The sequence below is a fragment of the Bufo bufo genome, chromosome 7 (assembly GCF_905171765.1).
Source record: "Bufo bufo chromosome 7, aBufBuf1.1, whole genome shotgun sequence".
Classification (NCBI taxonomy): Eukaryota; Metazoa; Chordata; class Amphibia; order Anura; family Bufonidae; genus Bufo; species Bufo bufo.
In genome coordinates, this window is record NC_053395.1 from 235,558,095 (window position 1) to 235,574,905 (window position 16,811).

The 16,811-nt window shown below is 48.7% G+C and overlaps 1 protein-coding gene across 2 annotated transcripts in view; it reads right to left on the reverse strand.

Annotated features, from left to right (window-relative positions):
* The window catches only part of DPP10 (dipeptidyl peptidase like 10), a 305,051-nt gene that overhangs the window by 143,809 nt on the left and 144,431 nt on the right, over positions 1 to 16,811 (reverse strand). For both annotated transcript variants that reach the window (XM_040440599.1, XM_040440600.1), the window contains 6 exons: positions 15,769 to 15,892; positions 15,537 to 15,575; positions 12,719 to 12,826; positions 10,294 to 10,385; positions 7,902 to 7,949; positions 7,350 to 7,471 (listed from right to left, as the gene is read on the reverse strand). In XM_040440599.1, the coding sequence (XP_040296533.1) occupies positions 7,350 to 7,471; positions 7,902 to 7,949; positions 10,294 to 10,385; positions 12,719 to 12,826; positions 15,537 to 15,575; positions 15,769 to 15,892 (533 nt within the window). The remainder of the gene's footprint in view (positions 1 to 7,349; positions 7,472 to 7,901; positions 7,950 to 10,293; positions 10,386 to 12,718; positions 12,827 to 15,536; positions 15,576 to 15,768; positions 15,893 to 16,811) is intronic.

Consider the following 16,811-nt stretch of genomic DNA (forward strand, 5'->3'; position numbering starts at 1 on the left):
AACCCAATGGCGAGGTTGGTTTCGCCACATATCTCCCCCTCCCAGGGAAGACTAACCAGATACCTGACCTCATGCCGGTCGGTATCTGAGTTAGTCTGGCAGTCCACCCACAACCCAATACTGGACCTGTTGAATTTTGGGGCCTGGCTCTGTTCTGTATGTCCCCAGCTGTTGAGGGGGCATCTGCTACTCCTTGCTTCCTTGTTGCTCTCTAGCTTGGAGCTGTAGGTACTTGGTGGGCAGAGGCCGACTGCGCTCTGCCCCGATGCCAGCTCTTCCGCTGGGGTAGCCTGTGGGAAGTCCGGCTCTGGAGAAGAGGATAGGGGAGGGCAGAGGCTGACTGCGCTCTGCCCAGATGCCAGCTCTTCTGCTGGGGTAGCCTGTGGGGAGTCAGGCTCTGGATAAGAGGATAGAGGAGGGCAGAGGCTGACTGCGCTCTGCCCAGATGCCAGCTCTTCTACTGGGATGTGGTCAGGGAATCCTATCCCCAGGACCTTGTTGCAGATCGGCTGTGGAGAGGAGGAATCGCTTACCTCCTCCTCCTGGCATTCCTGCAGGGTTGGTGGGGGATCTGAACCGGCCATCCAGCATCTCTGTAGGGCCGGTGGAGAGACCTCGGTCCCATCTCCACCTGCCATCGGGAGGTCTTCCCAGAACCAGTCGATGAAGTTCCCTACTTTGGGAGTTGGTAGGGAAGCAGGAGGTATCGCCGGCAAGTCTTTCCAGTTGCTTGTCGAGTAGGTTGGGGATGAATGGAGCTGAGCAGGTGTTGGTAGGTCTGCTCCAGCTCCCACTCCCTTGTTACCAGGTGGGTCATGTCTTTGCTCACCTCCCTTCCGTCAGCATAAACATGCATGCCCATCCGGTAGTCGTAGATATCCCAAAACCTAGACTCCTCCGTGCTGCCAAGATCAATGTCCTCCTCCAAGGCATCCCATAGTAACCCCGGTCCATCAAACTCCTCACCCTCGGGTCTGTCGTGCTCAGCCATCCAGGGGGAATGTTGAATGACATGCCACCTTAGGGCCTGGTAAGCGTCCTCTAGCCAAAGCTCCTTACATACCAGGTTCTGGAGCTCTGTTACCCACTCATCCAGGGGCTGCTCTCCCAAGAGACCCATCCGCATCGCCACACGCTTCTGTAGCCGCTGCTCATAACTGGGGAGACTCTCACCTCGCCGCCGCTGGGCATTTTCCAGGGCATCATACCAGACTTCCTTTCTGTCTGCATCCCTGTAGTCTGCGGCTGCCTCCTCCTCCTCGTCATAGAACACTGTCCGAAGACTAGCCGATTCCATCCTGCTGCAGCCAGGGGCGCTGTACGGATACTAGCGTTGCCCTCAATTTAGTAAATCCACGAACGGTGTCTGGCAGTCCACCCACAACCCAATACTGGACCTGTTGAATTTTGGGGCCTGGCTCTGTTCTGTATGTCCCCAGCTGTTGAGGGGGCATCTGCTACTCCTTGCTTCCTTGTTGCTCTCTAGCTTGGAGCTGTAGGTACTTGGTGGGCAGAGGCCGACTGCGCTCTGCCCCGATGCCAGCTCTTCCGCTGAGGTAGCCTGTGGGAAGTCCGGCTCTGGAGAAGAGGATAGGGGAGGGCAGAGGCCAACTGCGCTCTGCCCAGATGCCAGTTCTTCCGCTGGGGTAGCCTGTGGGAAGTCCGGCTCTGGAGAAGGGGATAGGGGAGGGCAGAGGCCAACTGTGTTCTGCCCAGATGCCAGCTCTTCCGCTGGGGAAGCCGGTGTGGAGTCAGCCTCTGAAGAAGAGGATAGAGGAGGGCAGAGGCCAACTGCGCTCTGCCCAGATGCCAGCTCTTCTGCTGGGATGGGGTCAGGGAATCCTACCCCCAGGACCTTGTTGCGGATCAGCTGTGGAGAGGAGGGATCGCTTACCTCCTCCTCCTGGCATTCTTGTGGGGTTGGTGGGGAATCTGTGCCGGCCGTCCAGCATCCCGGTAGGCCTGGTGCAGAGACTGCGGTCCCATCTGCACCATTGGAGTTAGGGGTGCTGTCCCCCTGTGGTTGGGGAGAGAGACCGGTTGTCTCCTCTCCCTTCAAAGTACACTGCCGCTGGGGAATGGAGACGATACTCTCCTCTCCCTGCAAAACATACTGCTGCTGGGGAGCAGGATCAACTGTCCCTACTCCCTGAAACTCCGGCTACCGTTGGGGATCTGGGCGGTCTGCCCAGCATCCCTGTAGGGCCGGTGGAGAGATCTCGGTCCCATCTCCACCTGCTATATGGGTTTCCCCCCAGGACCAGTCTATGAGGTCCCCTACCTCTGTAGCTGGTACTGAAGCAGGGGATACTTCAGTTGGGTCTTCCCAGTACACCTCCACAATATCCTTCCAGCTGAAGGGCTCTGGACCTGGGTCTGACACTCTGCTCTCTCGCTGAGCCCTCTCAATGGAGTGGAAGAGATCTCGGTAGTCCTGCTCCAGTTACCACTCCAGGGTTTCTAGGTGAGCCAGGTCTTTCTCTACCTCGTGGGGGTCCTCCCAATCCAGCCTAGCCTCCCTCTCGTAGAAAATGTTCTGAAGTCTGGACTGTGCAGGGCTCCCGAAGTCAGGCTCTGCAAAGGACTCCCATAACAAGCCAGGACCATAAAACTCCTCTCCCTCTGGCTTGTCATGGTCATCTGCCCAGGGGGAATGTTGAATGACATGCCACCTTAGGGCCCGGTAAGCGTCCTCTAGCCAAAGCTCCTTACATACCAGGCTCTGGAGCTCTGTTACCCAGTCATCCAGGGGCTGCTCTCCCAAGAGACCCATCCGCATCGCCACACGCTTCTGCAGCTGCTGCTCATAACTGGGGAGACTCTCACCTCGCCGCCGCTGGGCATTTTCCAGGGCATCATACCAGACTTCTTTTCTGTCTGCATCCCTGTAGTCTGCGGCTGCCTCCTCCTCCTCGTCATAGCACGCTTTCCGAAGACTAGTTGATTCCATCCTGCTGTATCCAGGGGCGCTGTACGGATACTAGTGTTGCCCTCAATTTAGTAAATCCACGAACGGTGTCTCCGAGCTGCTTCTTCTCACACTAGGATGCCATCCCACTGCTTGCCACCAAATGTAACGGAACTCCTAGCACCCCGACCGGGTACCTCCGTTGAATAGATGCTCCTAGTGCTTTCCGAGGACTCCAAGCACTCCACTTGACACCGTACGCACTGCAGACCCCACGAACCGCCGAAGCTTGGTTGAGGTCTCGCCGTCTCCTACCCACCCTGGACCTACGACAAGGCTCCAGGCTCCAGTGGGTGAACCTTTCCTAAAACCAGAGAGCAGGAACAGCTCTTAAAAGAGCTAGTAGTTATAGCCAGGGGAGTATAGCAAATCTTCAGCGTATAGCAATCCCCAGCGTCGATCAGTTACCCAAACACCAGCCTCAACAGGATGAAAGATAAAACAGGAACTCTTTATTGAGGGCTACCCGCCCGTATTTATGCAGGTCCCTATCTGGTGGACACGCCCCTAGGGGACCAGAAGGAAGACTGTGACACAGGACAGATATGCAGCAATTCAGGATACACAAACACAATACATCCCCACAATGCATCATGGTTTCCTCCTCTCTGCCCTGGAGACACCCGAGGAGTAATTCAATTATCTCTCAGGACAAAGGGAAATCGCCAATACACATGTGGGGACAACAGGACAGAAATCACCATTTAAACATGCAATGTCACAACCCATACAGTAAACACAGACATTTAACATATCCCCAGATAGCTCAAGTCTGAGTGCATATTATTAGTTGAATGGCTCTCAGACTACACGAATACAATAAAATTAGCTATCTGGGTACCCTCACATAACATACAATACAATTCCACAGACAGATGGTTCTGTCACACACCTCAAAACCCCACATATCCCCATAATGTATACATCCATGAATAGCTCTGATCTGGGTGAACAACATATCCAAAAATCACCCAGATCCGAGCAGGGGTTCCCGAATTCCATGGAAGTCACATTTGGTCGACCGCAAGCATGGCTGATGAGAGGGCCCATAATCCTGGGGCAAGAGGCTGGTAGCCAGGCCCCTCCAAAACCCAGTGGCGAGGTTGGTTTCGCCACAAGGACGGTAGCCTAGTAAGCAGGGATACCGCCTGGGATGTGGCTGGTCACGGGTTTGAATCCCGACACTGTTACTAGGATTACAGATACAACATCCTGAGTGTGACCAGAGTCTATACCGCACCAAGAGCCTGTTACTAGGATTACAGATACTACATCCTGAGTGTGACCAGAATCTATACCGCACCAAGAGCCTGTTACTAGGATTACAAATACAACATCCTGAGTGTGACCAGAGTCTACACCGCACCAAGAGCCTGTTACTAGGATTACAGATACAACATCCTGAGTGTGACCAGAATCTATACCGCACCAAGAGCCTGTTACTAGGATTACAGATACTACATCCTGAGTGTGACCAGAATCTATACCGCACCAAGAGCCTATTACTAGGATTACAGATACTACATCCTGAGTGTGACCAGAATCTATACCGCACCAAGAGCCTGTTACTAGGATTACAGATACAACATCCTGAGTGTGACCAGAGTCTATACCGCACCAAGAGCCTGTTACTAGGATTACAGATACTACATCCTGAGTGTGACCAGAATCTATACCGCACCAAGAGCCTGTTACTAGGATTACAGATACAACATCCTGAGTGTGACCAGAGTCTATACCGCACCAAGAGCCTGTTACTAGGATTACAGATACTACATCCTGAGTGTGACCAGAATCTATACCGCACCAAGAGCCTGTTACTAGGATTACAGATACAACATCCTGAGTGTGACCAGAGTCTATACCGCACCAAGAGCCTGTTACTAGGATTACAGATACTACATCCTGAGTGTGACCAGAATCTATACCGCACCAAGAGCCTGTTACTAGGATTACAGATACAACATCCTGAGTGTGACCAGAGTCTATACCGCACCAAGAGCCTGTTACTAGGATTACAGATACTACATCCTGAGTGTGACCAGAATCTATACCGCACCAAGAGCCTGTTACTAGGATTACAGATACTACATCCTGAGTGTGACCAGAATCTATACCGCACCAAGAGCCTGTTACTAGGATTACAGATACAACAGCCTGAGTGTGACCAGAGTCTATACCGCACCAAGAGCCTGTTACTAGGATTACAGATACAACAGCCTGAGTGTGACCAGAATCTATACCGCACCAAGAGCCTGTTACTAGGATTACAGATACAACAGCCTGAGTGTGACCAGAGTCTATACCGCACCAAGAGCCTGTTACTAGGATTACAGATACAACATCCTGAGTGTGACCAGAGTCTATACCGCACCAAGAGCCTGTTACTAGGATTACAGATACAACAGCCTGAGTGTGACCAGAATCTATACCGCACCAAGAGCCTGTTACTAGGATTACAGATACTACAGCCTGAGTGTAACCAGAGTCTATACCGCATCAAGAGCCTGTTACTAGGATTACAGATACTACATCCTGAGTGTGACCAGAATCTATACCGCACCAAGAGCCTGTTACTAGGATTACAGATACTACATCCTGAGTGTGACCAGAATCTATATCGCACCAAGAGCCTGTTACTAGGATTACAGATACTACATCCTGAGTGTGACCAGAATCTATACCGCACCAAGAGCCTGTTACTAGGATTACAGATACTACATCCTGAGTGTGACCAGAATCTATACCGCACCAAGAGCCTGTTACTAGGATTACAGATACTACAGCCTGAGTGTGACCAGAGTCTATACCGCACCAAGAGCCTATTACTAGGATTACAGATACAACATCCTGAGTGTGACCAGAATCTATACCGCACCAAGAGCCTGTTACTAGGATTACAGATACTACATCCTGAGTGTGACCAGAGTCTATACCGCACCAAGAGCCTATTACTAGGATTACAGATACAACATTCTGTGAATTGATTCCAACCACTTTTTTGCACTGCAATAATCTGTACATCTACTTCAAGGCAAGTGATTCTCAGTAAATGTTCCCTTTATTTATAAGAACTGACTCCTCTTCATTCCTACACCTTATTTGCACCCAAGGGTGCTTGTGTCATGAACCTCAGGGGCCCTGCCTTGCCTGCGCGTAAAACTCTGTACCATCAATGGCACCTTAACCAGTGATGACAGCTCTGCCCCGGGTGATAGGTGGTGATGACAGTTCTAGCTATGGGTGGTAGGGGGTGATGACAGTTCTAGCTATGGGTGGTGACAGCTCTGCCCTGGGTGGTAGGGGGTGATGACAGTTCTGCCCCGGGTGGTAGGGGCTGATGACAGCTCTGCCCCGGGTGGTAGGGGGTGATGACAGTTCTAGCTATGGGTGGTAGGGGGTGATGACAGTTCTAGCTATGGGTGGTGACAGCTCTGCCCTGGGTGGTAGGGGGTGATGACAGTTCTGCCCCGGGTGGTAGGGGCTGATGACAGCTCTGCCCCGGGTGGTAGGGGCTGATGACAGCTCTGCCCCGGAGGGTAGGGGCTGATGACAGCTCTGTCCCGGATGGTAGGGGGTGATGACAGTTCTAGCTATGGGTGGTAGGGGGTGGTGACAGCTCTGCCCTGTGTGGTAGGGGGTGATGACAGTTCTAGCTATGGGTGGTAGGGGGTGGTGACAGCTCTGCCCTGGGTGGTAGGGAGTGATGACAGTTCTAGCTATGGGTGGTAGGGGGTAGTGACAGCTGTGCCCTGTGTGGTAGGGGGTGATGACAGTTCTAACTATGGGTGGTGACAGCTCTGCCCTGGGTGGTAGGGGGTGATGACAATTCTAGCTATGGGTGGAAGGGGGTGGTGACAGCTCTGCCCTGGGTGGTAGGGGGTGATGACAGTTCTGCCCGTGTGGTAGGGGCTGATAAAAGCTCTGCCCCGGGTGGTAGGGGATGATGACAGCTCTGCCCCGGGTGGTAGGGGCTGATGACAGCTCTGCCCTGGGTGGTAGGGGCTGATGACAGCTCTGCCCTGGGTGGTAGGAGGTGATGACAGCTCTGTCCCGGAGGGTAGGGGGTGATGACAGATCTGCCCCGGGTGGTAGGGGCTGATGACAGCTCTGTCCCGGGTGGTAGGGGGTGGTGACAGCTCTGCCCTGTGTGGTAGGGGGTGGTGACAGCTCTGCCCTGTGTGGTAGGGGCTGATGACAGCTCTGCCCTGGGTGGTAGGAGGTGATGACAGCTCTGCCCCGGGTGGTAGGAGGTGATGACAGCTCTGCCCCGGGTGGTAGGAGGTGATGACAGCTCTGCCCCGGGTGGTAGGAGGTGATGACAGCTCTGCCCTGGTTAAGGGGGGGGATTACTTTTTTAGGCAATGTTTGAGGGTCTTACCTTTACAATGCAGCAGGACGTGTTGGTTCAATGGACTGAACTTTGCACTGAAGTAGGAACATCGGTCGCCTACAGATCCACACGAGAGGCACCGGCGGTTCAGTAAACCAGAGGTGTAGACACTGGAACGACACTATTAATGAGCACGGTGTTGCACACAGGACCCTATGCAGACCCCACAGTATGAGCAGGGGCCACAGCTTCATGGTATAGGTGGGGAGGTCTCCGTATAGGAGGGCCGCCTGAAACCCCAGACACCTTCCTGTCAGAGGCATTACTATCAGTACCCAATTACCCCTCAGTCACATAAGAGGACACTGGTCCCAGAAACATCCGTTCCAAGGGTCTCGTGGGGACCCAGATGGCCCCTCTGCATCATCACCAGTCTGCCACCCTCATTCTACAATTACCCAGTGTATGGCGGGTGATACGCACATGTGGATTGGCTGCAGATGCATAATGAATTTACAGGACCAGAAATGAATCTATAAATCCAGGATGTGATCCCCAGAGAAAAGGCACACGTAACATCGGCACTAGCAGATAGGCTACCTGTACAGCTGCCGTCCTCGAGGGGAATCTTCTGTGCTGAGGAAGTACCTGTCATGGAGGAGACAGTGACATGTGATGGAACTACAACTCCCAGGCATATCACCAGCAAAATCTATAAAGAATCCAAGCACTATGCGACAAGTGACTTGAGCCCATGAATGTGAGGGATGTCTCTGGGAGGTGGGATGTCAAGCACAGCTAGGGTGGGCAGGAGATCATGACACCTAGGTGATGAGGGGGGCAAACATACCAGCCAACATTAATCAGAGTTTTTAGATATAGGATGTGGCAGAACATTGAAATGTCTTCCATCTCCTGCTAAAAGACCATCAATTACAATCACAACAGCAGGAAGACGGTACCTGTCACATGTGGAAAGATCTCAGGTCACCTGGAGATATAGACACAATGATGGATAAAGAAGAGGACCTTTACATATTACCCTGGATCATGGAGACAATCTTTACAGATGACGTTGTATGGTGAATCATAGAGACAATCTCCACAGATGACGGTGTATGGTGGATCATGGAGACAATCTCCACAGATGACGGTGTATGGTGGATCATGGAGACAATCTCCACAGATGACGGTGTATGGTGGATCATGGAGACAATCTTCACAGATGATAGTGTATGGTGAATCATGGAGACAATCTTTACAGACGACGGTGTATGGTGGATCATGGAGACAATCTCTACAGATGACGATGTATGGTGGATCATGGAGACAATTATTACAGATGACGGTGTATGGTGGATCATGGAGACAATCTCCACAGATGACGGTGTATGGTGGATCATGGAGACAATCTCCACAGATGACGGTGTATGGTGGCTCATGGAGACAATCTCTACAGATGACGGTGTATGGTGGATGTGGATCATGGAGACAATCTTTACAGATGACGGTGTATGGTGGATCATGGAGACAATCTCCACAGATGACGGTGTATGGTGGATCATAGAGACAATCTTTACAGATGACGGTGTATGGTGGATCATGGAGACAATCTTTACAGATGACATATGGTGGATCATAGAGACAATCTCCACAGATGACAGTGTATGGTGGATCATAGAGACAATCTCCACAGATGACGGTGTATGGTGGATCATGGAGACAATCTCCACAGATGACGGTGTATGGTGGCTCATGGAGACAATCTCTACAGATGACGGTGTATGGTGGATGTGGATCATGGAGACAATCTTTACAGATGACGGTGTATGGTGGATCATGGAGACAATCTCCACAGATGACGGTGTATGGTGGATCATAGAGACAATCTTTACAGATGACGGTGTATGGTGGATCATGGAGACAATCTTTACAGATGACATATGGTGGATCATAGAGACAATCTCCACAGATGACGGTGTATGGTGGATCATAGAGACAATCTCCACAGATGACGGTGTATGGTGGATCATGGAGACAATCTCTACAGATGACGGTGTATGGTGGATAATGGAGACAATCTCTACAGATGACGGTGTATGGTGGATAATGGAGACAATCTCTACAGATGACGGTGATTGATGGATCATAGAGACAATCTGTACAGATGACGGTGTATGGTGGATCATAGAGACAATCTTTACAGATGACTGTGATTGATTGATCATAGAGACAATCTTTACAGATGACGGTGTATGGTGGATCATGGAGACAATATTTACAGATGACGTTGTATGGTGGATCATGGAGACAATCTTTACAGATGACGTATGGTGGATCATAAAGACAATCTCCACAGATGACGGTGTATGGTGGATCATAGAGACAATCTCTACAGATGACGGTGATTGATGGATCATGGAGACAATCTCTACAGATGACGGTGATTGATGGATCATAGAGACAATCTCTACAGATGACGGTGTATGGTGGATCATGGAGACAACCTCTACAGATGACGGTGAATGATGGATCATAGAGACAATCTCTACAGATGACGGTGTATGGTGGATCATAGAGACAACAACCTCTACATATGACCACATGTGATGGATTAAGGAGACGGCCTTTACAAGGGATGGCATATGGTAGCTCATGAAGACGACCTCTACATGTGACTGTATGTTATGGATCATAGAGGTGACCACTACATGTGACTGTGTACGGTGGATCGTGAAGAAGACCTTTACATTGTGGCTGTGTATCATAGGTCATGGAGACAACCTCTGTATGTTACTGTGGTACGAGGAAATGTAAAGGAAGTCATGATATATCCAGCTGTACTATTATAAAGGGCATATAACTGACTATACCCAAAATGTGGATGGAAGGGGGGGGATAGAGGAAAAGGACAATGTCAAGCAGTACAAAGGAGTGAAGATGAATGTGTCACTGTCCCTGTGTAATAATGGATGATGGGGGTGATACTCACAGCTTCTCTGATGGCTCATCATAGGCCAGGATCCTGATGACTTCCCAGCTCCCTGATGTCAGATGTCTGATGTTAAAGTGGTCGCTTTTTGTCTGTAAACCAATGAGGCAGAGGTTAATAAGAGATGTGACGTCAGGACGTGACTGTTGCCCTGAGTGGTGGCCTGATCCTGACATGTGGCTCATCGGCCTCAAGTGTGTGCTCCTCGTAATAAAACGCTCTCGGGCACAAAGTGATGGCAGAGACTGCTCAGGTCTGATCTCCAAGGACCACTCCACAATCTCAGCCAGATAACCCTGCGGTGAGATAGACAGGGGGACCCTGGTTCCGTAGATATGAGGGAAGCTCTGGGGTCATCCTGTCTCATTAATGCACCATGTTTTCATCTACACAACACTGGCCACACAGGACACTCTGCTCCATTCTGTCTGACTGTGGTGATAAGTCCACAAGGACATTACCTGGAGATGTCCTGGAATCCCTGGCCTCTGTACTACATGGCACTCAAAGGGCAGGTGCTCTGGTGGCCTCCTGCTCACTATGTTCACAGACAGCCTGACGCTGCCAAGGTCAAATAAATAAAAAGGAAATTCTCCCAGCATGACACTTCTGCTCCAGGGCTTTCAGTACCACTCACTGCATCCAGCGACACCAGTCCCATTACTCCTATGGTACCATCTTCTGAGGAAGGTCCAAGAGCAGAAAGGTTGTGCTAGGACAATTCTGGATTGGCTTCCTTTATGTTCATCTGAGCGTCACCAGAGAAGTTAGCACCCAGTCTAGAGAGCATCTCGGAAAGTTGGGGTTTGTAGTTTCTCACCCCAATTGCAGAATCAAGGCGTTATAGAATTACTTATCTATAACACAACGTGGCCACCCCTATAGCAGCAGTATGAGAGCGCTTTTATATCCCAATCACAGAATTTATTTATTTTATGCACTTTGTGAAGAAATCCCCCTTTTTATAAAGTGACCGGCAAAAACATCCGAACTTATGGAACTATTTTGGGCAGCCCACCCAGGGTGAACCGGTCACAGAAGACTTCTATGTTTCTTTGAGAACCCCTAAACCGATCTGGGTGAAATTTGAATATATTGATCACCCAGATCGGGGCTATCAGGGGACATATGATGTGGGGGGGATACCTCATGTATAAAGGGGTGTTCCAGATATTGGGGAAAACTGTGACTTTTCTGCCTAGAGATAATCAAGTGGTTACTTTATCAGGCTTGATTATCTCCAGGACTAGGGGAGGGAATTGTATGTTTATGCTGGAAGGGTTTTAGGTTTCCATTGTACTTGATTGGCTATACTGTGTTCCTCCCTGTGGGATGTCCCCTTGCATGGGGACTTGCATAAAAGCCTGTGTGTGTTAATTAAAGTGTGTTCTATTTGTACCCTTCTTATGGACTTCGGCTGATGTTTGGGGATTCGCATGCTTTATTAAGGGAATCATCTTAAAAAGTTATTGGCATTTCGCATGGAATTCGTCTACTTCAACTGCCGAACGGAGCGCTATATTCACCAGGCTCGGGCGGTTCGGGAGGAAACTACCGAATGTGGTTTAAATATACTTGGTTTCCTTACTTATATAGTGCTCCTATATCCTGCAGCGCTTTACAGACATTAGCATCCAACTGTCCCCAATGGGGCTCACAATCTAAGTCAAGGCCTTATAGAATTACTTATCTATTAACCAATCAAAACACTGTTTAATTAGTTTCCACAATCCCCCTATAGGATGCAAAAAGTCCCCCTATGATCTCCCTACGCTGTCCCTACGCTGTCCCTGAACTCTTCCTCTCCACTTGGTTCACTGTAAAATGGCGGAGGCTGAGCAGGACGAGGGTTTTAATAGGGCTGTGACATCACAGGGGCTGGCTAGCTGCTGATTGGCTGGCTATACTGCATTATGGGGATCTCTTGTTCCCAGACTTCTTACTTTCACTTTGTAACATAGGTCGCAGTCATGTTAGGAAAAAATTGATTTGTTACCACAAAGCCTAAGAAAATTCGGACTTTTTGCTAAACATTGAATTCCACTTGGTCAGCTTTGATCCGTTCAGCACCAGCCTTTACCATCCTCCTTGATGCATTCCTCATGACCTCCGGCGGCGCCTGTACTTCACTCACACCACCCCCTCTTTGCTGGACACTCCATGCCCATGACACTCACTGCAGGCATCTGGACGCATGTGACATGGCGTGTCCCCATCATGTGTCCCTGATATGGAATGTCTCTACATAAAGACACGGGATGTCTGACAGAAATTCCATGTCAGCACTTGGATTCCCTCCTTGTTGTTCTCCCGGTCACTTATGGATGCTTGTTTCACTCTCAGCAGCTCAACACTTGGATCCTGGAACATCTACAGCCCGTCGGGCAAGTGTCAGAGGTTCATGTCACCAGTGGTGTGTTCTCACCTGGACACTAAACATGGCGATGTGATGGAACTCTCCTCGGCCACCTTGTTTTACAGGAACCGTCATGAAGAAGTGGCTGCCATCTTTAGAAAATATAGGTTCCTCATTCTGCAGAAAATATGATCAGAAACCATCAAACTTTCCCAGACTCCAGCTAATGCCCCATACATACTGTCATCAGTAGATTTAGATTGTTATGGTGTTCTCATGTCCCCCGGTGTACGTGTACATCTACCATTACTTTGTCTGTCCCTTCAGTGTCCATCAGTCATCACTGTATCTACCGGTCATGTCATTGTTTGCCTGGGTTTCTCTTGTTTGCTTGTCATTACCATGTCTGCATTTTATGTCATTTCACGTCTGACCGTTGTTCCATGTGTGCCTGTGATTTCGGTGCCTGCCTGCAATTTCCATGTCTGCCTGTCATTAGTGTCTGCCCATTGTTTCATGTCTGTCTGTCATTTCCATGTTTGCCTGTTTGTCCGTTGTTTAAATTGTGCCTGTCATTCCTGTGTCTGTTCGTTGATCCATGTCTGCCTATCATTTCAGTGTCTGGCTGTTTCATATCTACCTGTTATTTCTGTGTCTGTCCGTTGTTCCATGTCCGCCTGTCATTTCTGTGTCTGTCCGTTGTTTCATGTCCACCTGTCATTTCTGTGTCTGCCCGTTGTTTCATGTCTGCCTGTTATTTCTATGTTTGCCTGTTATTTCTGTGTCTGTCCGTTGTTTCATGTCCGCCTGTTATTTCTATGTTTGCCTGTTGTTTCATGTCTGCCTGTTATTTCTGTGTCTGTCCGTTGTTTCATGTCTGCCTGTTATTTCTGTGTCTGCCCCTTGTTTCATGTCTGCCTGTTATTTCTGTGTCTGACCCTTGTTTCATGTCTGCCTGTTATTTCTGTGTCTGCCCCTTGTTTCATGTCTGCCTGTTATTTCGGTTTGCCCGTTGTTTCATGTGTGCCTGTTATTTCTGTGTCTGCCCGTTGTTTCATGTCTGCCTGTTATTTCTGTGTCTGCCCCTTGTTTCATGTCCACCTGTTATTTCTGTGTCTGCCCCTTGTTTCATGTCTGCCTGTTATTTCTGTGTCTGTCCGTTGTTTCATGTCTGCCTGTTATTTCTGTGTCTGCCCCTTGTTTCATGTCTGCCTGTTATTTCTGTGTCTGACCCTTGTTTCATGTCTGCCTGTTATTTCGGTTTGCCCGTTGTTTCATGTCTGCCTGTTATTTCTGTGTCTGTCCGTTGTTTCATGTCTGCCTGTTATTTCGGTTTGCCCCTTGTTTCATGTCCGCCTGTTATTTCTGTGTCTGACCCTTGTTTCATGTCTGCCTGTTATTTCGGTTTGCCCGTTGTTTCATGTCTGCCTGTTATTTCTGTGTCTGTCCGTTGTTTTATGTCTGCCTGTTATTTCTGTGTCTGACCCTTGTTTCATGTCTGCCTGTTATTTCTGTGTCTGCCCCTTGTTTCATGTCTGCCTGTTATTTCTGTGTCTGACCCTTGTTTCATGTCTGCCTGTTATTTCTGTGTCTGCCCCTTGTTTCATGTCTGCCTGTTATTTCTGTCTGCCCCTTGTTTCATGTCCACCTGTCATTTCTGTGTCTGCCCCTTGTTTCATGTCCACCTGTTATTTCTGTGTCTGTCCGTTGTTTCATGTCTGCCTGTTATTTCTGTGTCTGCCCGTTGTTTCATGTCTGCCTGTTATTTCTGTGTCTGCCCGTTATTTCATGTCTGCCTGTTATTTCTGTGTCTGACCCTTGTTTCATGTCTGCCTGTTATTTCTGTGTCTGTCCGTTGTTTCATGTCTGCCTGTTATTTCTGTGTCTGACCGTTATTTCATGTCCGCCTGTTATTTCTGTCTGCCCGTTGTTTCATGTCTGCCTGTTATTTCTGTGTCTGCCCGTTGTTTCATGTCTGCCTGTTATTTCTGTGTCTGCCCCGTTATTTCATGTCTGCCTGTTATTTCTGTGTCTGCCCCTTGTTTCATGTCTGCCTGTTATTTCTGTGTCTGCCCCTTGTTTCATGTCTGCCTGTTATTTCTGTGTCTGTCCGTTGTTTCATGTCTGCCTGTTATTTCTGTGTCTGCCCCTTGTTTCATGTCTGCCTGTTATTTCTGTGTCTGTCCGTTGTTTTATGTCTGCCTGTTCTTTCTGTGTCTGCCCGTTGTTTCATGTCTGCCTGTTATTTCTGTGTCTGCCCGTTATTTCATGTCTGCCTGTTATTTCTGTGTCTGACCCTTGTTTCATGTCTGCCTGTTATTTCTGTGTCTGTCCGTTGTTTTATGTCTGCCTGTTATTTCTGTGTCTGCCCGTTGTTTCATGTCTGCCTGTTATTTCTGTGTCTGCCCGTTATTTCATGTCTGCCTGTTATTTCTGTGTCTGCCCGTTGTTTCATGTCTGCCTGTTATTTCTGTGTCTGCCCGTTGTTTCATGTCCGCCTGTTATTTCTGTCTGCCCCTTGGTTCATGTCCACCTGTTATTTCTGTGTCTGCCTGTTATTTCTGTGTCTGCCCCTTGTTTCATGTCTGCCTGTTATTTCTGTGTCTGTCCGTTGTTTCATGTCCACCTGTCATTTCTGTGTCTGCCCGTTGTTTCATGTCTGCCTGTTATTTCTATGTTTGCCTGTTATTTCTGTGTCTGTCCCTTGTTTCATGTCTGCCTGTTATTTCTGTGTCTGCCCGTTGTTTCATGTCTGCTGGTTATCTCAATGCTTGCCCACTGTTTCCACGCACGCCTGTCATTCTTGAGTCTGCCTGTCATTTCTCTGCCTGCCCACTCTCCCATATCTGCTTGTCATTACTGTGTCTTCTGTCTTGCTGTTCGTTACCTGTTTTGCCAGCCAAACTTCAGAGACAATTTCATATTTCTGTAAAAGAGAAAATGTTGCACTGAATGTGAGGAACCAGTGAGGTCCCAGAACCCCTGTCCCAATAAGACAGCATGTTCTGAGGTGGCCCTGGACCATACCATCTGCAGCTTCATAGCTTGCATTATCCCCTTCTACTGCTGGGAGGAGAAGTCCTGCGTATGGTGGAGATTTGGGGGGTGTAGTCTCTTACTTTGATGCAAGCTCCGGTGGTGGTGTCACAGACGGTTAGGATGGAGATATTCTGCAGGCGGTTCATCCATCTGACCACGGTCCGGGTGTTACTGATCCACTTCACCATAGTGATGTAATAATCCCTGTGGAAAGAACCATTAGGAAGCTGAGGAATGAAAAGGCAAGTATAGGGAAAACAGGGAAGTGGGTGAGGAGACAGGGAAGTAGGGAGAAGAAGTGGAAACTAGAGGGAGAAAGAGGAAAGAAGAAAGTGGGAGGGATTTGGAGGACGAAAGAGTAAAGTAGAGGAAAGAAGAAGGAAGTGTAGGGAAAAATAGGGAAGAGAGGAAGGGAAAGGGTAGTAGAGGGAAGAAGTGGAAATTAGAGGAAGGAAGGAAAAGTGTACGAAAATACATGGAAACTGGGGGGAAAGGGAAGCAGAGGGAAGAAGTGGAACACAGAAAGAAATGATCTAGGATGTGTTATTTTTGTGTTCCCTTTATTTTTTTGAGAAATGTATATATACACTGTGCTCCTGTATTATATATATATATGTATATACAAACCGGATTCCAAAAAAGTTGGGACACTAAACAAATTGTGAATAAAAACTGAATGCAATGATGTGGAGATGGCAAATGTCAGTATTTTATTTGTAATAGAACGTAGATGACGGATCAAACGTTTAATCCGAGTAAATGTATCATTTTAAAGGAAAAATACGTTGATTCCAATTTTCACGGTGTCAACAAATCCCAAAAAAGTTGGGACAAGTAGCAATAAGAGGCTGGAAAAAGTAAATTTGAGCATAACGAAGAGCTGGAAGACCAATTAACACTAATTAGGTCAATTGACAACATGATTGGGTATAAAAAGAGCTTCTCAGAGTGGCAGTGTCTCTCAGAAGCCAAGATGGGTAGAGGATCACCAATTCCCACAATGTTACAGAAAGATAGTGGAGCAATATCAGAAAGGTGTTACCCAGCGAAAAACTGCAAAGACTTTGCATCTATCATCATCAACTGTGCATAACATCATCCGAAGATTCAGAGAATCTGGAAC